This window comes from Hoplias malabaricus, chromosome 5 (assembly GCF_029633855.1).
Source record: "Hoplias malabaricus isolate fHopMal1 chromosome 5, fHopMal1.hap1, whole genome shotgun sequence".
Taxonomy (NCBI): domain Eukaryota; kingdom Metazoa; phylum Chordata; class Actinopteri; order Characiformes; family Erythrinidae; genus Hoplias; species Hoplias malabaricus.
This window is the reverse complement of record NC_089804.1, coordinates 36,200,775-36,215,914: the sequence shown is the minus strand read 5'-3', so window position 1 is coordinate 36,215,914 and position 15,140 is coordinate 36,200,775. Positions and strand designations below refer to the sequence as shown.

At 42.1% G+C, this 15,140-nt stretch overlaps 1 protein-coding gene across 1 annotated transcript in view; it reads right to left on the bottom strand.

Moving 5' to 3' along the window:
• LOC136696879 (testis-expressed protein 264 homolog) overlaps positions 1 to 15,140 on the bottom strand; it is a 51,309-nt gene that overhangs the window by 23,389 nt on the left and 12,780 nt on the right. Inside the window, exon 2 of the mRNA XM_066671602.1 lies at positions 9,451 to 9,672. Coding sequence (XP_066527699.1) covers positions 9,451 to 9,672 — 222 coding nt within the window. The remainder of the gene's footprint in view (positions 1 to 9,450; positions 9,673 to 15,140) is intronic.

The window sequence follows — 15,140 nt, the reverse complement described above, 5'->3', positions numbered from 1 at the left end:
TCTTCTGGTGTCCTGGAGAAGGATGAGGCTTCAGGACTTTTATTTCACTGGTGAAGGGGCAAGCAGATCACACAGTTGTTTAGAGAAATGAACCGAGAGAAACAGGATGATAATGTAATGTAAAACACAGTCCTCAGGCTGCTTCTTAGTAGGAATACTGTAAAAGCAGAAATAACAACAAAAAGCTTTATAATGGGAAAAGAAGCGAAAACAGAACCAGTGAGTGTCTAATAGCAGTCGAGGAGAGAGAGAGAGAGAGAGACTATATTTGCTGATACACTGAAGGCACTGCAAGTTCATTTTCACCTCAAGAGGTCAGAGTGCTGTTTCATTTACACCTCGACACACACACACACACTCACGGCTGCGGCTGGTCTTGTCACAGTTTGATTCAGCAGATTCCTCCTCACTAAGCTTCTCATTCGGTTCACTATTAAATACACACCACATGCAGGGGTCACATTTTCTTAGTGCCAGAAGACCCCCGACTACATTTAACATTCTGGACACTACGTTGTGGACTGATCCTGAGGTTGGGACTTTCTCAGCACGGTATCAGAGTTGTTCGGTCCTACGTTTCTGTAATTCTTGCCATCTGAGTGGGGAATGCAAACTCTTTCCATCTGTCTGGCCCTGCATACACACATCATCTTTCAAACTCCTCTACATGTCTAACACACACACCTCCGTGCACACTCATTCAAATGCACGATGCCCTCAGGACAGCTAGAGAACATTAGACCCCCAGCTAAGTTTTATCAGCTTTGCCTCTTTGCTGTTTCACTGCATTTTCACTTTATGATAAGGCTCCTCCTGAAGAAAAGCCTCAGGTCTTGAACAGAAACCCCCCGGTGTCTTTAGCGGTGCTAATCTGGTCCGGGTGTAACACCACATTCATCTTCATTCAGCGCACCGTTCTGGACGCTATCTGATCGATCGTATTTAAATGTGGCATTTACCCGCTCGACCGTGTAAATGTTCCCGGGGTCCCCCAGGCTGCGGGACAAAAAAGTCATGTTTGAGCAGTGGAGCGGACCCAGCCGCTTTCAGGACCCCCCAGCGGCCTGAATGCACAAACACACAGACACATTTATGCCCGCACATACACACATTTATATCACTTGTTGTATTATAACATAATATAATAATGTTAGTAAAAATAGAGATATTAATTTATTCTTTTGTATTAGATTCATTTACGATATATATGACAACATATCTAACATACTGCAGTAACGCCTGAAGCGTTTGTTGCGTTGTAAACATAACAGAGGTAAAAACAGAGACTGGATAAATGAACATGGTCATAGTCAGAGTTACAGGGGTCAGGTAAAAGTAAGCAAAGTTACTTTACTCTACCCCGTGTGAATATGTATTTGAATATGAATGTATAAAAGATATGAACAATACTGGGCCGGCTCGACTCGGCTCTGGCTTTCATACTGTCATGACAATGAAAACCGACGTGACTCAAATGTTAATAACAATAACTTGAATTAATGGCAGTTTAATACTTAAAAAACACAGCGGCCTTTCTGCAGATCAAATATTCTGTTCCTCATAGTAATGCATATTTACGAGTTTAAAAAAGGGCTGAATATAATGAGAGAGACGGGGGGGGGGTTGCCAGAGAGAGTGCAAGAGTGCACAGAGAAAGAGTAACAGAGAGACAGAGAACGAGAGAGCGTAATAGAATGAGAGGAGGAGAGGGATGGAGAGTGCGAGAGTGCAAAGCAACAGAGAATGAGATCGGGAGAAAGAGAGTGAGAGAGAGAGAAAAGATGTTAATGCAATGAAAAAAAAAATTCAAAATAATTTTTGCCCATTCATATCATAAAAAGTTCATTCAGTGTAAAGAGCAGCTGGTAACCAGACCCTCCAAAAGATACATGGTGCAGTGTCTGTAGTGCTGATCCTGGAGTAGAAATGGGTCCCCTATTACAGCTCAGTGGAGCATTCAGTGGACTTTACTGGTCGTTTTCGTCTGTTCCCATCTTCCCAAAATCCCAACATGCAATGCATATGGTGTATCAACAAAATGCCATAAAGTGTTGTGATGTTATTAATTCATCCATTCATTTTCTGCCCACATCCAAAATCAGGGAACAAAAATGAAATAAGCAAACAGAGGGTCAGAGTGAGAGCTATCAACAGCATCAGGTAATCACACATCAGATTACTGCTTCTGCTTTTACATTTTCAAGTGTGTGTGTGTGTGTGTGTGTGTTTTCAGCAAGCTTTGGCTGAGTGTCAGAGAGCCATATGGTCGAGTGGGCTGCAGAAGGTCTGGGGAGGGCACTGAGGCCACCGGGGCTGCCTGGCAACAGCAAAGGCCACACTCTCAAACACACACGCACACACACCAGATTATACCCACCAGTCCATACACATATAAACACAACAGCACCTACCCTTACACACACATACACACACACCAGGATGAAATTCAGAAACGCAGCTCATTTGCATATTGGTTTATGTGATATTAATAATGCAGATATCATTATAATTATTAATGAATAATATATTGTGCACCCCTAACACGCACGTACACGCACAGATACAGACAGACTGACACAAAGAGACGTACACAGACACACACACACACAAACACTGCACTACATCAGGTCCTTGCCCAGCGAAACTTTCAGGTTTACCCCTGTGTCCTTTAGTGGCCTTTACCCATTATTCTGCTGGCTGTGGCTGTGCAGACCCCTCAGCAGCCCCCCGGCTCTACAGCTGTGCTGACCGTCCCAGTGGAAGGACACACAAAAACATGCACACATGCATGCACACACACACACACACACACAATATCAGTGCTGATTAGCACCAGTATCTAGTTTATTTCAGATACTGTTCATAGTAAAGCCGTTTTGCTGATGTTAGTGAGAAGTGGTGTCCCTCTCTTGACACAGAAGAAAAACACAGGAATCGTTCTTTACGTCAAGATCCAGTTAATACACAACTACCACAACTACTCGTTAGTATTTAATTACTTAAGAATGTGAGTGCTCGACCACTGGAGTCTAACTAGAGCCAGAGTTATACAGATTACCTACAAATAAAGACCAGGAAAGACTAGTTACATACAGGGTAACAGTTTGTAGCTCGTCTTCAGTACACTCTGGGTTAGATGCCAGTGTTTTGGTTTGAAACAAAACGAGTGTCAATCCCACTTTTAGAAACTCACCCAAAAATAAACTATCCGCATGTTTACATTCGGCAGCGCAGCGGTCAGCTCTGGAACACGAGACACAGGGTCCCTGACCCAAAAAGTCACCCACTGCCTACAGCTCATATCTGAATACCACAGAGCAGAGCAAGAGAGGGCGAGAGAGACAGAGAGAGAGAGAGAGAGAGAGAGATGAGAAATGGAGGATGAGGTGTGTGTGTGTGAGAGAGAGAGAGAGAGAGAGAGAGAGAGAGAGAGAGAGATGAGAAATGGAGGATGAGGTGTGTGTGTGTGAGAGAGAGAGAGAGAGAGAGAGAGAGAGAGAGAGAGAGATGAGAAATGGAGGATGAGGTGTGTGTGTGAGAGAGAGAGAGAGAGAGACAGAGAGAGAGAGAGACAGAGAGAGAGAGAGATGAGAAATGGAGGATGAGGTGTGTGTGTGTGAGAGAGAGAGAGAGAGAGAGAGAGAGAGAGAGAGAGAGAGAGAGAAACTATCAATCAGGGCTGTCATTGTTTCGGGTCCTTCCCAAACTGCTGCTGTCTGAACTCATCAGTCTGTAAACGTTGACAGCTGACAGTGTGTTCCGGGGCAATCAAATCCTGCAGCGGTCAGAAGATGTTTTAATCTGTTTAACGAGAGCAGCTGTGGATGGACAAACTCAAGCTTACACAAATATACTGAGATAGCATTTAGAAGTTGGACCCACGTGAGAATGTCTTTTTCATAATAATAATGGCATTTTTCTATAGAGAATTGTGTTTAAAGGCTAAGCACCAGCTCTATGAAAGTGTCAAACAAATAAATACAGTGGAATTTGAGTTCCTAACTTGTGTTTATTGATAGTCAGAAAACATGTTATTTCTTACTAATTCAAGGAATAAGGTTTAAAAGACCCCCCCCCAAACGGTGTTCGGAAACTCTAATAGGCGTCTTGCCTGTGACGTAGATGGTGGACAACACCTCTAGAAGCTGCACTTAATTTAATGCACAATGACGAAAAGGTTTGTTGTTTTTGGCTGCAATCATTCAATGTACAGTGGGACATCTGTGCACAAATGGCCCAAAGATCCCAAAATATCCAGAAAATGGACCAAGTTTGTCAACTTTAAACGGGCACTTTGGAAACGCTCACTCCGTTATATGTAGCTCATTTTACTGGCGCTTTTCCAACAATATGGGCATGTAAGGAAACCAACGAAAGGTGTTCAACAGCCTCTGTAACATGGAGGTAAACAGGGTAAGGACACTTACTTCACCTGTTTTAGTTGGTGTTAGTTAACGTTAGCTTGACTTGCTAAACTCGGGGGCTCAGATTATACTCGGCTACGTAGCTGCATTACGGAGGTTTATAGTGTCAGATGAATTCGAGTTCGACTTTTCGACTTTTTTTTCGATCACATTTACAAGAATAACGGTACCTCTAAATTTCAGTTTAGCTTATTGCTAGGCTATTGTCATGAATAATGTTGGTTATTTAGCTAGCTAGATACCGCCATAACAGTCAGTCATAACGGGGTTTTACCGCGGCGTTGTTCAGCTGTTGTTCACCAGTGACGTCACGGTTGCGTTCAAGAATTTCCGTAGGGAGCTCGGGTTTTTCCGTCAATTTAATAAAATTGTCCGTTTTAAAGCAAATTAAGCTGCTATTTTCATTTTAATTCACACTTATATATGTCAGTAACTAAAATAATGTGAAATATTCTTGGAGGTCCATTAAGTGATGCTTAGCCTTCAGTAATATAGTGCACAATTAAGTAATTTTGTAGTCACGTGCCCTCATTTTCAAACAGAAAAGAAACTATGCTTAGAAAATGTTACATTATCCTTTCAAATCGCCACTAAATCAGCCCATCACGCTTAGAGGAGGGCACTAACAGCTAATTCTGTTCCATAACACATCAAACATCCATGTTGGCTAATATCAAGTGTTTGGGGGAGAGTGAAGACTCAGACCTAGGAGATTATAATCTACTGAAATACTGTAAAATATTAAAAACAAATCTGTCCTGTCCATAAAGTAAAGGACGCCTTTATGAGAAGGTCCTAGCCTCAATCTCCTTCACAAACCTGGCCACTGACACAGTTTATCCTGGGTGTGCTACATTCTTCACTAAAATTAGCACTTAATAAAGCCACCAGGACCATATCATCAAACCTGGCTATTACAGAGAGGTCAGAGGTTTAATCCCAGCTGCTCCTACATCGTCCTGTTACCATCTTGGCCTTAAGCGCTTAACTGTGAGCCGCTGCAGAGGGACTGGGCCTGTAATGAGCATGAGTGAGTGTCAGTTAAATATAGCATCATTTAAAATCTTCAGAAACCATTTTCAGGGCCAGGTTACGGACAGTAGAATATTTTTAGTCATACGTCCAAGGTCTTTGATAGGTATTGTATGGACCAGTAACATGTCAGTGCATGTTCCCCACTGGACGGATTCCTGATGGATATGTACAGACTCAAGCAAAGAACAAACAAACAAACCAACAAAACAAAAATAGTATATACAGTAAAAATGTCATATCACAAAGTGTACCCAACCAAAAACATGCATCTTGACATTCCTGCCACATGGAGCACAGCCCAAATACATGACAGAATCTACAAGAGGCCTGTAACATGTCCAAACTGTAGCTTTAAAGCATCACTAGGTAGTATTTTAACCTTCAAATTACAGCTTCTCTCTCATTGTGATGCTCCACTGAGCTGTAATAGGGAGAACAGAGCCTCTGTTGCTGCTACTCCAGGCTCAGCACTGGAGAAACTGCACTATGTAACATTTGGAACAGGGTAGGAAACCACAACCCACACCTTGATTTAAGGAATATGATTTAAATGTGAATTACATTCTGCAACTGCAGGGGGAGCCCAGGAGCAAAATGACCTAATCTTACCTAGTGTTGCTTTAAAAGAGAAGGCAAAATGTCTATGAGGTTTAATGTAATTTAATGTCATGAAGACATTTTGTAGCATTTACCTTGGTCCATGTATCTCAACATTTCTGCACAGTGGAAAAAGAAAGTGATGTGTTCATATCATGGACAGAGATAGAGATAAAGAGAAAAAGATGCTGGACACCACTGTAGTAAACATAATATCAAATCCAATCTATTCAGGAATAGATACACAAAGCTGCTCTAAATTCAGCTGTGTTCCTCTGGCATGACACCTGCTCGTTCCTGAGTGATGCCAAACTGCTAATTATCCACCGAAGCCAGCTAAAGCAATGACTGGAGAGGAAAAGCATGAGGCCGGGTTGTCAATACTGACTGCAGCAGGTCTGCTGGGGCTTCAGCATGTGACAGTTTGACAGCTGGACTCATGTCTTAAATAATGACTCTTATTCTGTAAAAATATTTCCATAGTAATAACTACGCTGGCCACATGCAGTTATTGTAAATATGAAAATATCTCCACCAGAGGGGTTGCTAATTCCCCAAATTTGTCAAATTTACAAATATGAGGGAATATAAAAATATGAGGAAATTTGAATTTATGAAGCAAAACATGGACATATAAAAACGTCTGTAGTAAAAGGTTTTAACTCATTCATGAAAGCTTAAAGATGGCCTTATGGTAACAGTGTGACAACCCTAGATAACGATGAGTCTGAGTGTTGTTTTATCTCGAGATTGAGAGTTTTTCAATAATACATCTAGTGTCTCTCTCCCTCCCTTTCTCTCTCTCCCTCTCTCTCTCTCTCTGTGTCTGTCTCTCTCATCAGGTGGCATTAAAGGCTCTATAAGCATTGGGGGGTGATTTAACAGTGAGCAGCAGAACATTGGTCAGTTTCATGTTGTTGTTGCCTACCCACAGTAATCTACAGCACAGATCCACACACACGGAAATGTCAGCTTGGCATTTGGGAGAAATATTCTCCCCAAAACAAACTCCACAGAGGAGGGGGAGGAGGAGGAGGAGAGAGAGAAAGAGAGAGAGTGAGAGAGACTTGACAGACACATATGGGGGAAGCATGGATAAAGCAAGGGTACAGAAGAATAGGGAAGATGAAAAATGAGACAGCAGGAGAGTGAAAAGGAGAGATACAGGATGAGAGAGAGAGAGCGAGAGAAAGGGAAGAAAAGAAAAAAGAATGCAAATAGTAAGTGGAAATAACGTGAAACAGGAAGAAAGTGAGAAAGAGCAAAAGGAAGATAAGAGCCACCAGGAGGGAGAGAGAGAGAGTGAGAGAGAAAGAGAGAGAATGTGAGAGTGTGTCAGACGTGAGTGGACAGTAGGAGAATGTTGAAAAGACCGGAAGGCTGTTTCTCATTCAGAGACTCGCTGACAGAACTGACAAGAGCTTCTTTTTTGGGGGAGAAACAGAAGCAGCGCGATACACAGCAGAATCCAGAAGAGCCTTTAACGTCGGACAGCTGAATCTGATCAAAAACATCCAGCACAACAGTAGCTCTGAGGCGGACGTCTGTATTTCTGTTCTGCAGGATGGTGCTAATCAGAGTCGTCCTTCAAAACTCTTTTAATTATGAAATCTGAGCAAACATCATTGTCTCCTGAGAGAATAAACGTACAAACAGACACCAAAATAATGGGTAACAATTTGGAGGTGTTCCTTCAGAAGGCGACATGACGCCTGTATAAGCCTCTCATGACACTGGCATAAATTTAATAAGCATCTATGACAGCTCATTCTGAACAGCATTTTACATCAGAAAACTCTTTTCGGGGGTGAAACTGACTAAAACAGCTTCTATGATCACTGCTGCTGGCAGCAATAAGCCTGTATAGATATATGTGTGGACTTATCTCAGTATCAAGAGGGTCATATGTAGGTGTGATGTCCTCCAGGAAAGTGCAAGTGTCCTCTTGTTCATTCCACAATGAACATGCACTAAATTCAATGGACTGTTGTCTATATATTATTTCTATCTTTGTGGACACCTGCTCATCTGACTTCTCAGCGTACGTGAGGCCAGTTACTGAAGATGGCTGATTAGCTCTGGATCACAAACACCACTCCAACTCGTCCCAAAGGACTAAATAGTGCAACATCAGTGCAGAGAAATCCGGTCCAGAGGTCCAATACCTAGGGGTTTAATATCCCATTGGCACTGAGCATGATTACAAAACATGCTTACTGCCAAAAATGACTGAGATCCTGGGAATATGATAGTGCCTTTTAGAGTCCTCTGGGATTGTACTGGACACAGTTTCATTATCAGGATTGATAGGTTACCAATTCATTAAAATAGTTAAAATAGCAGATTTCATAGTCTGTCTGTGTGTGTGTGTGTGTGTGTGTGTGTTTTTTTGTTTGGTTGCATGTGTGGACATGTGCCTGAGGAAACAGTGGCCAATGAGGTCCCATTAGGCTGCTGTCACACAACATGATGGTCAGCACTATTTCTGCACTTCCTGCTGGCTGTTGATTTTCTAAGTGTGGTTAGGGTTAGTCCAGGAGTCTGGACTCAGCAGGAGCTTGGATTGAATTAAAATGTATTCACAGGTGTTACAATGCATGAGGAGAAACTGTGGAAAATTGGTGCAGAATTAACAGAGATCACCGGCTTTGCCAACAAATGTGTATATATATATACTGTATGTGTGTGATATGAGCTCTTTAAATTCAGTTAATTCAGAGGAACACAAAAGGAAAAGGAGGCATTGAAAAAAGATGGAGAGACAAAGGTCTTGTGAAAAGACGCAGTGTTCTGACTGTTCTGACATTATTAATGTGGAGGTGAACTCATTTTCACAAGCTGTGGGGACTCTGAAGGTGGATAGATATTTCTCGCCGAAGTTTGAAGCTTGAATATTAAACCTGTCATTACTGTGCTACAGCTGATGACTAAGACCAAACGCACAGAGAGAATGAGAGAGAGAGAGAGAGAGAGACAGACAGACAGAGAGAGATAGAGAAGAAGGAACACTAATCTGTTCACACAATGACAGAGACAGAGAGGTGTGAGTGTGTGAATTTTCCACAGGAATGTGTGAGTGACACAGTGAGTGTATGAATCTGTCCACAGGTGTGTGTGATGCCCTGTGATTGACAGATGACCTGTCCAGGATGTGTTCTTGTCTGATATATCTGGCTTTAAAAAAGCTCAGCTCTTTGCTGGTGTGTATTGTGCCACTTTAAAAACACAGTGCAAATCGTTTAATACTTTAGTGTTACTGAATAAAGCTAAGTGAATGTAGACAGAAATGTAAAAAAAAAAGTTCCTGCAGGTTACTCCTTACAAAGTTGAAGGTTTTGAAGTATGAGGTGGAACGACATACTGAAGCAGTGCATCTCCAGGAACCCGTTCTTACCTTAATGTACCCAGCCAGCTGGGGATAGACTCTCTGGACACCCAGGAGAATAGACAGTGATGTCCGGTGGGGGAAGGAGCTGGACACAGCATGGGTGACTTCAGGGAAAGTGAAGATCTGGAAACCTGACCTCTCATATCGTTCCTGCAGCTCCAGACTGGGCTTTTCATCCCCTTCACTCAGAATACTGCCCACTGCACACCGGCACAGAGGAGCAGGGACCTGAACAACACACACACACACACACACACACACACAAACAGCTTGGAATTGGTACCTTTGTAGGAGATGCAAAACATGTATCAACATTAATGATCATTAATAGAAAGAGATTTAACTCAAGGTATGTTTTGGACAATTTCTCTCTTTCTCTTTCATTATTCCAGTAAAGTGAGAGAAACTATCATAGTTTCATGTCTCATCATGTTCCTTATTTCCTTGACCATCACCCTCTTCACACCTACCCCTCCTCTCACCCCTATTCTTCCTCCTATCCCTCCCCTGATTTCCATTTTCTCTCACCTTTTCCCCCCTTCCTCTGTCTTACATGTTCTTCATCACCCTCATTCTACATACCCCTCCTCTCACTCCTCGTCTTCCTCCAATTCCCTTCCCCCACTACTCCAATGTATATAAGGCCCTCCTAAAATATTTGGTGTCAGACTGGATTGGGAACAGACTGGACTGGCAACAGTCACAGACTGGATTGGGATCAGACTGAACTGGTGACAAACTGATGACCAAGCTGTGCCCGTGCTTTTCTGCATGCATGTGAAGGAAACCTCTGAACCTCCAGTTTCCAAACTTCAGATCATCCTGAGATAGACTGAGATCATCCAGCTGTACTCATACATGGTCCTGTGTATGTGTAAATAAACTCCAGTCAACGCCGAACTCCAGTCTCCTGACTCTTCAATGCCGAATTTCTAACAGTTGGTGCCGTGACCCGGATGGCATACTGAATCCTTCTTGGTGAAGGCCATCACGAACTAAAGAGAAATTCTGGCAGAACCTTCTCCTATGCAGACTTGGATATAAGGAATAAGAGTCAGTAAAATTATCCTGAAATTGTAACTGTGTTGTTACTCTTATCCCCTCAGGTGAGGGAAGACAAGTAGTTTGTAACTGTTGTTACTGTTATCCCCTCTATATGAGGGAAGACTGGTATTTTATAAGTATTTAGATTTTCTGATCAAAAGAGGCCTGTTTGTGTTTCGTCGAAACACTGGCGTGTCACTGGTAAAAACCTAGCGTTTTGTGGCGTTTTATATTCTTTGATCAAGAAAGATCTGTTTGTGTTTGTTGAAACACTAGTGTGCCACTGGTAAAAACTTTTTACCAGTTTTGTGGCTGTTCTCCTATACGTTGATTGGAGGAAAACAGTACTTAAAGTTACTTTTAACTATTGAGGGAAGCTTTTGTTTTGTTTGTTTGTTTGCTTGTTTTGTTGTGTTGCCTCACCATGACTTCAAATGGCCAAAATGCTCATAAATATTGTAAAGTATCCTGGAAGCCTATTAACTATAGAAATAGCACATTAGTTAAGGGTGGGACTGAAGTGCCTCAGTGGACTGAACCAGATTTTGAAAGGGTAATAGACAGCATAGTCAATAAGCACATCAATGAGCAAAAGAGCAGTCAGTACTTTTTATCTAAAGGCTTTTCTGCAGACACAGTATGGAATCTTGAAGAATGTAGATCAGCTTTAGGATATGGTATCAAACATGACTCTGCTAAAGAGTGCCTTCATGTCATTAAGCAGTACTGGAAGTACAAACTGAAGTCCATAGAACACAAGCTAGGAGAATCTGAGGAGAAGATCTCTGAACTAGCTAATGAGTGTAAAAAGCATAAACAAGCTGCTATTAATGCACAGAAAACCTGTGAAAAACTTCAGAGATCACTGAATTCCGTTGAACTGAAACATGCCAAATGTAAAAGTCAGTCTTGTCCTTCACCAATAGGCCATCTACAAAATAAGTGTTTTTACTCAGATTTAAATCCTCCAGCAACATCCAGATTGTGTCCACAAATGGTTGCAAGCAGCATGGGTGTAGAGACTGACTATTCTGATGGCAGTGACCATTCATCTTCTGAAGAGGACTCTGAGCATGGGTTAAGTACTAGCAATGGTAAAGTGATTGTCAGAAGGAAAGCTGAAATGAGGCCAGTTACAATCACATCCGCTGAGGTACTTCACAAGAGAGGTGAAGTTAATAAAACCAGGCTAGACATTGGCCATGTTCCTTTAGATGCAGCAACCCTGGACAACCTGTTCAAGGAGTTTAAACCTCCAAAGCATATAGGTCTTGAATTTATAGATCTCATGCAGAAAAAAAGAATGCTGTACTCTTTGCACCCCAGTGATGCTGTGGCCATAGCAAGCCAAGTCCTCAACTTAACAGACAGCAGACATCTTGCTAAAAAGGTGTCGGATGATTTGGGTGACAAAGGTCAGAACATTGAAAAAGGCTGGAAAGCTTTCAATGACTGGATTAGCAACAAATGCCGCAAAACTACTGATTGGGGCCAAATAACTAAATGCAGGCAGAAAAAGGGAGAATCAGCTGCAGATTTCTGTGAAAGGTTTGAAAGAGTTTTCTTGCGTCACTCGGGTATAGATACATACAATAGTGGCAACTTTGATGATACAACTGAAGGTCCTTATTTTACACAGCTGGTAGAATCTTTGAGACCAGATCTTAGACAGGCCCTGGTGACACCACTTCCCAACTGGCGTAATGTTAAATGGGGTAAAATTAAAAGTGAACTTGACAGGCTGGACCTTGACTTAGAACCAGGCCATGTGACAGCTTCCATACATGTCCTCTCAGAAAAGAGTTCTAACTCAGGTTCCAGTAAGAAGGTCCCTAGCCATAAGATAGAGTGCCACTATTGCCATAAAAATGGTCATTTTGCAAGAGTCTGTCGCAGAAAGCAGGCAGATAACTCCAAAAAGGGTGTGGGGGTGAACATGAATCTTAATGGTTTTTCAAAGGGCAGCACAGCAGGAGCTCCTTTTGAGGGAACTTCACATCAGCAGTTGCCACTGATAATTAAGATAATGCTTGGAGTCACAGAGCAGTTGTCTTTGATATCCAAAACTCTGCTAGGTGTCACAGGGATATCAAACTGACCAACAACAGCTTAAGATCATCTGTGTTCTATAAACTTTCCAGAATCTTAACATTACTTGAGGACACAGATGAAGAGTTCACCATGTTTTTCAGCAAACATACCATTAATGACCTTCAAGTTAATGATTCCCTGATGATATAAACTATTGTTACCTGAATAAGTTTGATATATTTAAGGCCTTCTTAGGTCTTGAAAATTTTCTTACACTGATATTTCCAAAACCACTATACGATCTGTTTAACTTGGGTAACATGATATTGTACTCCTTTAGTGCAACAAACTTTTTCCATTTGGTCCTGGTGTCTGGCTGTAGGTAGCCATAAATAAATACTGGTCAAAGCGTTATGGTGAAGCAACATGGCAAGCTGTTTTAGAATGTTTTTACTTACTGTAAATGGATACATTTTGCCCCAGAACTGAGTGCTAGGGAAAGCTGTAGAGGAGGTGGGTGAAGCACAGAGCCTCAGGGAAGATCCATAGTTTTTAGGCTGTGGTGGCTACCCCTGTTGGTGAAGATTTCAACACACTGTGTGGAACCATACCAGCCCCCTCTGAGGGACAAATGCTGGGGCAGAGAATAATTTAATTAGAGATAAACTTCTCACCTGTGAACAGTTTACTGTGGAAGTATCTCTTTTGTATTGGTTACAGATAAACCAGAGCCAGACAGTGCTCCTGCCTACCCAGCATGGTCTGAATGATCTTCACACTTCTGACCAAAACTACAACGGCTGATGAGCTGAGTGTCTACAGCTTCAACCAGACCTTAAGATCTCTCATCAAATGATGTTCTTCAAGGCATTATGCACACATCTTGGCCACTTGATGCTTACAGAGCTGAGGGGCTGTAGAGGCATGCGCTACAAAAATGGACTGAAGCGAAACAGTGTTGAAGCATTTGACCATTTCATACTTGTAATGATGATACAGTTTTGTGATTCTCAATTAAGAGAATCAAAGGGCGAATTGAGAGAAACTATCATAGTTTCATGTCTCATCATGTTCCTTATTTCCTTGACCATCACCCTCATCACACCTACCCCTCCTCTCACCCCTATTCTTCCTCCTATCCCTCACCTGATTTCCATTTTCTCTCACCTTTTCCCCCCTTCCTCTGTCTTACATGTTCTTCATCACCCTCATTCTACATACCCCTCCTCTCACTCCTCGTCTTCCTCCAATTCCCTTCCCCCACTACTCCAATGTATATAAGGCCCTCCTAAAATATTTGGTGTCAGACTGGATTGGGAACAGACTGGACTGGCAACAGTCACAGACTGGATTGGGATCAGACTGAACTGGTGACAAACTGATGACCAAGCTGTGCCCGTGCTTTTCTGCATGCATGTGAAGGAAACCTCTGAACCTCCAGTTTCCAAACTTCAGATCATCCTGAGATAGACTGAGATCATCCAGCTGTACTCATACATGTTCCTGTGTATGTGTAAATAAACTCCAGTCAACGCCGAACTCCAGTCTCCTGACTCTTCAATGCCGAATTTCTAACAAAAGTAACAGACAAGCAGACTGACACTGAACCCTCAACCACAGCTTAAACTTCCCCCTCAAATCCCTGCCTTTCCCCAACAAAACCTTCCAAAAGTCCTTCAAAAAACTTCCAAAAGCCCCTCAAAGGCCTGAGGAATCTCTTCGTCTGGAGGCAGCAATTAACTCAGCCTTTCCCCACACCTTCCAAGCTTACCACAGCCCTCAGTTGCTGTAAACCCACTCTCCTCCTCACCTGCCTCTTGTACACACACACACACAGACTCAAAAACACAAAGCGAAGACTGTCCTAATGAGGACCAGCCGCTCAGACGGAAAATAACATGACCAAGAGAGAGAAAAGAAATAAATTATACACTGGTAGGATTTAATAAAGAAATGCAGCAGGTGCAGGTTGTGATGTTTATAAGTAGGTGTGTGTGTGTGTGTGCGTGTGTGTTTGTGTTTTAGGAAGTAGAAAAAAACGCCTTGATGATATTCTGTGGCTCTAATTGCCGTGAGCACAGACGTCCGGCTGTCATCTTCACACAGGGATTGCACACACACACACACACACACACACACACACTAATCAGTATGCCGGGGGAATACAAGATGGGCTCTGTGTGAAAAATAAGATCAATACAAAATTTTTGTCCCTGAAAATATATTTAAATATATTTCTGCCCACAAAAATTTTATGTATAAGTTGATTTATTATTAACTCAATTAATACATTAGTAAATATTGATATTTATATCAAAAATGTATATTTGTTCATGTAAACACAAACAATATGTGTGGCACAAAGTAAATGTACATACACAATGCTTGTTAGCCGTATTTCCACCGATGCTCGGTAATAACTGGAGGTCTTACAGAGGGCTGATTTAATGGGGGAACCCATATATAAACTAACTGAGGTACAATGGTGTGTGTGTTTGGAAGGGTTTGAGGAGGGAACTGGAGACTGGACTAGGTCAGTATACTACCCAGGATAAATGTGATTTTGTGGAAATTAGGTAAACATGCTAAAAAATGCTACAGTCCCTGTAACAAATGCCATA